This window comes from Echinococcus granulosus, assembly GCF_000524195.1.
Source record: "Echinococcus granulosus chromosome Unknown EG_S00016, whole genome shotgun sequence".
Lineage (NCBI taxonomy): Eukaryota > Metazoa > Platyhelminthes > Cestoda > Cyclophyllidea > Taeniidae > Echinococcus > Echinococcus granulosus.
In genome coordinates, this window is record NW_020170396.1 from 626,127 (window position 1) to 632,248 (window position 6,122).

At 43.5% G+C, this 6,122-nt stretch overlaps 1 protein-coding gene across 1 annotated transcript; it reads right to left on the reverse strand. All coding sequences in view use genetic code 11, as the record gives it.

Moving 5' to 3' along the window:
- Positions 1-1,867: 1,867 nt before the first annotated feature.
- Positions 1,868-4,459, reverse strand: EGR_03207 (Protein Red; the record flags this gene model as incomplete). The annotated part of the gene is made up of 3 exons (XM_024492456.1): positions 1,868-1,888; positions 2,341-2,633; positions 3,361-4,459. The coding sequence occupies 3 exons, from the start codon at positions 4,457-4,459 to the stop codon at positions 1,868-1,870; spliced, it is 1,413 nt and encodes a 470-aa protein (XP_024353130.1).
- Positions 4,460-6,122: the final 1,663 nt, after the last annotated feature.

Below are 6,122 nucleotides of genomic sequence, written 5' to 3' on the forward strand. Positions count from 1 at the left end.
AATGCCTAGCAAAGCACTCATTCACCTTCCAGAAACTGCGGTAATCTCTACTAAATGAACAATTCGGTTTCAGCCTCCTCGTCTTGCTATCAACGGCACCATGAGTGGCATTTTCCGATCCAATTACGTATGCTTAGCACCTGTTTAGGAGATTTACACAACCCTTGCAATAAATTAAAACAAATTGCCAGTTTATGCACCAACGACGACAGGGCAGTCAGGCGTAGTGGTCATGTTATGTATCACTATCTCTATTAGTTCTTATGCTTACTGTGGATTACTGTTTTTGCATTAGGCCCCTCCAAACGTCTTCAAAGTGATCAACAACCCCTCCCCAACGCAGTCCACGAGGCATTCATTCGCCAAACAAGGCGGTGAGTCCACACAAGGGTAATGGACTACATGCGAAAGCAATGTATCAATGAGGGAGGGACAAGTGTGTACCAAATCCGGGATTTGAGGTACCAATTACAAGGTAACTACTATTTCCTTGGGAGGTTGACACCCATGAAGGCAATGCGCCTGGGAGAGGGAGCCGCACAGCAATGTGACACAATTATGCACTCCAGCGGCAAAATAAACCTATTGTGAAAACAGTTCGAGAACACAAAATTGTGCCGCTTTTTAGAAAACAGGGATGCTCGTTGGACGATGCTAAGAGATGAGTTGCCAAACGAGTGGGACATTAATCGTTGGAACATTTAACAGCCACAACGATCAAGAAGTCACGGACAAACCGAAGCCAGCAGATGTCAGGAGTCGCTAAACGTGGTCAGTCGGTGGTGCAAAGGAAAGGCGATGCCTTAAAAGGGCTTTGCGGCACGCGCACGACTATGCCCAACTTACATTGAAATCAAAAGGCCTTTCAATTGTTTGAGTTTTCCATAATACCCTTTTTCGAAACCTTTTCATTTCATGTCTAAAAGGGTGAATTCTCTTCTGAGATGACTGCAATACCGAAATTTCGGTTGGAGGCCTGGGAGAAAGCTAAGCGGTGCATGTACGGATTCTTTGAACCTCCAAAATGTAGGACTGCTTTTGTTTTTCAATCAGCAGAGGAAATACCATAAGCCGAGATTTAGATGACGCATTACATTGGCTATGGTAAAAAGCACATAACTGCCATTTCGGTTGTTTAAAATACTTACGCCAATTGATAGATGAATTTGACTTTGATGTGTAAATCCAAATTAAGACAGAGTAATTTCGTTTCCACAGAGCTATGGAAGGTAATTTAATGGGAATGAAACAAACACTGCTAGGTAAGTCTAAGTGCGGTGTCTCGCTAAGCTATTCTCCCAGCAGTTAGCCACTGCAAGTAGAACTCCTAGCGCGAACACTCCTGGTGACCGGAAATGCTTGATGAAAATTACCCCAATCTAATGCAAATTCATGCATGTAAATGGACTGACAACTTGAGTAGGAATTGAAAACGCAACCGATCCATCAAGTCATAGGGGTGTCAACGGGGCACAAAGTGCATGAAGCGAGGCAATTAGCGGCACAAAAAAGGAAGAAACTGACACTTCGTCTCATCTGCAACGTGGTAATAAGTAGGTAGCCAAATGTGTTCAGTTCTAACTTTAGTCAATTGTCCTAACATTCCGGTAGGAACTAAAAACACCTACATAAAACTGATCATCCCTTGGCTAAAAGTGCCTTTACTAAGCTCGAAACCAAAGTTAATTTGAGGTGAAGTCAAACTCCAAAAGGAAAGATTGCCTCATTCATACTCGATTCTCCTATTAATGGAATTGAAGGAAATCCTACTAGGCAACCAGCCGAATGACTCAAGACCAAAGACCAAAAAATGCAACTTCCAAATCAGTTGAATGTACCGCTTACCAAATGTCCTAAATTTATTTGACTAAATAATGCAAAAAAAGGGCTGTAAATATCAAAAGAAAGGAAATAGGTCTAACAAAACGCACGTTATCACGATTTCTCAATTTCCTCACTCAGGACCACATTTCAGGTCGAGTGAGCACTGGTAAACCGAGACATTTGCCAAAACTTCAAGCTAGTTTGTTTGTGTACTTAATTTGCAAAAGTAGTTGGTTTTCACACGAACTGTCAAACACATGCATCAGATTCAACGGAAACGGAGGCTCACGCTTTGCAATTTCATCTGAACCACTAACCACGCACACTACTTTAAGCCCATCCTCTCTTGAACCATCTCTAAATTCCCTGATTTTCTAAGTTATTATTACCCAAATTTCTGCTCCGATTGGTCCTCAACCTTCACAAATGGGTCGTGATGAGCTCGTGCATGCATAGCCGCCACAGTTACCCAACCACTTCACATTAAGGACATAGTACACCCAAGTGTACACTCACCTGTTCATCGTTCGCCTTTGAAGCAACAGCAGAGGTGGGATACTTGTTGGCGATTTGTTGAATGAAGTCCTTAGTGGCAGAGAGAGAGGTCTTGGTGGCAGGCACCGCCACCGCCACCGCCTCCTCCTTCTCAAGAGACTTCTCAAAGTAGCGACCACTGGTACCGCTCGGTTGTGTTCGCCTCTCCGCCTCCTCACCCCCGCGACGGTGACCCCGACTTCGACCCATCTCCGCATCATCTCGGTGCGATCGGCGCGTAGGCACGTACTCCGTCGGCGCATCCTCAAATATGGCTGCAACAGGAAATGAAGGAATGGCTTCGAAAGATAAGCCTTGACTCAAAATGGTTTGATGACTAGAGCAGCTGCTGTATCTATGTTAGACTGACAAGCTAGGATGGAACCTATGCGAACATAGCACACACTCTTTAGGTAGATGGAATAAACACTCACTAAATGCTCTGGTTTGATGGTATAAGCAAAACCAAAACTTTAATTCTGAAACTCAACCATACTGAAGGAGAGAAATGGGATGATTTGAAAACGAAATGCGTGAAAAGCGGACTCGTTCATCAAGTTGAACAACCCGATTGATACGTCTTCATCTCTAAACACAACGTGGTAACAATGAAAACTACAGAATTTTACTATGCTGAACGAGGAGAAGGTCAGAAGGCTGCCTCATCGGTTATTTCTCACCATTAAGTACAGTTAAAAAGCACATCTTCGAGAATATAAGAGATTAGGCGAGCGATCCAAGCAAACAGACGCCGCTGTTAGGTGCATCATTGACGGAAGTAGTTCTAAAGCAAAGTCGTAATCTCGCTTTATGAATTAATTTGACTGATTACGTGTCAATTCTGAGAAGGGGAATGAGATGAAACATTCATCTTATCACTCTTGATAAAGGTTATTTAACTAGCACCCATGTTTTAACAACTGGCTCACCTTTTCATCATAACCCAAGATAAAAGAACCAACTCGTGGAAGTAAGGAGAGATGGGGAAGAGCTGATACTCACGTTGAGACTTCTTTGTGCTTTCCTGTTGCATAGGCTGGATGTCATATTCAGAAACACCACCGATCTTCTGCTTTGCCGACTTGGCTTTCTTTGCTTGTCTCCGACCGGCGCGAGTGTAAGCAAAGATCTGGGCCAATTTGTTTATGACAATGTCATTAGTAGTCAAATCGGAATTTCCTGCCGCAGCCTGGTCCAACAGAGGACAGTCGGCCTTGCTCCGAATCACGGTTGCTGGCACCTCAAATTCCGCCATCTCGTCCTCCAATTCCACTCGATAAGCCATTCGACCAGGCTGAAAGAACTCATTTCTCTCCACCTTACCCTGATTGGTTTTAAACAGGGTCTCAATTATCCCCTCGGCTAAACGCGTCTTAAAGTGCAATCCCGCCTCGACTACGTCCCGCGTACCCTCTCCAATCGGTCTCTCAAGTTCTGCGTCCAACTGCTGCTCCGCTTCCATCTCCTTGTTCTGAATCTCTCGTCGGACCTTCTCCAACAGAACGTAGTCTAAACCTTTCACCAAGTGAGTATGCTCCATGTCACCGCCAAAATACTTCGACTCCTCAATAGCCCTTCTACGTTCTGCAGCGTGCGAAGCGCTGGAGGTAGGAGCAACGGCGCGATAGTCGGCCGTTCGTACGAGGCGATCGTGCTCGTCCTCACGATCCTCCGCACCCTCACCACCATTCTCTGTTGCATTAGGGTCGAGGCTTTCCATAGTGCTGGAGATCTTGCCTTCCCGGCGCTCACGCGCTCTGTCACGGTACTTAGGCGCTGGCCCAGTGACCCCACCTTCTCCAACCTCACCACCGCCGCTGCCAACGGGACCACCACCACCACCGTCCTCTCCACCCCGCCTGTGCCTCCTATCGTGGCGATGGTGGGTACGTGGCTTCTGGTGGGCCTTGTGGGAGTGCGTTTTTGCACGATCGGAGCGTCCGCGAGGAACGCTGACACTTCCGGCATCTTTTTGTGATTTGCGAGGCCCCGCAGTGAGGAGAAGTTTGCGGAAGTCGCTGTTTGAGAGCTGAGTTTGCTTAGTTAACGGCTCGCCTGGTGGTGGAGGTTGGGGATTCGATATTGCTTCCAGGTTATCCATTCCTGAATCAAATTGTTCAAGCACAAAAAGACAACCAATCAATCAAATATTAACCCCAACAAAACAAAAAATCCTTTCCAGCGGCATAAAGGAGTTTGAACAAAATCTTCGACAACCCGATAAACAGATCAGATTGTGAGAAAACTAGCAGCATATTCAAAAATTATCGCAAAGACAAGTCGGAGAAAGTGGCCAGTGGCCCCATTTTAACATTGTAAACAACTTCAGCCGAAACAGCACACGTTGCAAATGCAAGACACCAGTTACAACAAAACTAACTAAAGAACGAATTCTGACTTGGAAAACAATAATACTACAGTTCAAAGTAGAAATGATCTCTCCCTCAACTAACTTAATGCTAAAATGAGCTAGAATTAACCCGTATTACAGACAAGTAAAATCAGCTATCAAAATGCATGATGTCAAATATCGCATGGTTATGATGACAGCAGTTGAATTAGCAAGATAATCGAATTTTGGATTGATTAAAAGGTGAACACTTGGGCTAAAATAAAAGGAGAGCACTCACAGATCAGACAAGTCAGAAGCAACTGAGATCTTTGTGTAATGCGGACGTTTTGTAAATTTAGAGAAACAACTAATCAAAGTGGCACCCAGAATATTAATATTAAAATCAGCATTTTTTTTGCATTATTTCTATTTTTGACTAAGCCTTTCCTTGGTGTTATGTGCAGAATAAGCTTTGTAAAAATCACAACATTAGTAAGGTCTACCAACTCGCGTTACCACAACTATAAAATAGAAATAACGCCCTTAGACTTATACTCATGTTGAGTGCTACATTATTACTGAAATACCTCTGTTTTGTTTCCTTCTTTGCAATGACCAAATGCCCCACAGACTACCGAACATTTCCTAATCTGTTCTTGCAACACTTTTCGTTGAATTATGCGATTTATCATTGACTAAGTGTTTAGAAGTAGAAGCGCTAGGGTGGTCATAGACGCAGCCGAAGGACTATGCTATCAGGCAATAATGCAGTCTAAATTTTTAGCATAACATGTTTTGAGACTACTATAAGGCATCCGAAACCAAAAAAAGCGTTGCCCTGGAAACCTCTAGAAGAACTTTTTCGTTTTAATGTGACCACACTTATTACCGATTTTACTTAGCATGTGAATCTTCTAAGTGTTTAGTAAAATTCGGCTCTTTGAGGTCTACCCAAAGAAAACAAGGGCATAGAACCAGGGCAGAGTAGGCTTTGTTAACGTAGGGAAGAGTTTGGTGGATGGGAGTATAGTGGTGTAACTACAAGCAAGGGTTAAACAAACAATCGAAGTATAACAATATTGATGCGGATAGATCATAGAGCTGCACGCTGTACCACTACAAATAGAGCGTCGCCATCTTAAGTTAGATTAGTGAATCTGCATTTGAGTTTCTTTTGTGAACCTGTTTGTGGAAGAAAACGCCCATTTAGTCCTGGTCTTACATTCAACTTCTAACATTATACGAATGTGCCCTTTTCCGCAATTGTAGTAGTGCCTGAAATATTTTAACAGAATCATCACCTGAAATGCCACCTAAACTGTAACGCATCAGTTATCTTGAAAAAGTGAACATTTATGCTAAATAGAAGTTGTTAGGAGATTATCTGTCACTTGCCTTTTCAAAATCACGATGGTTTTAGCTCTTCCAAAAG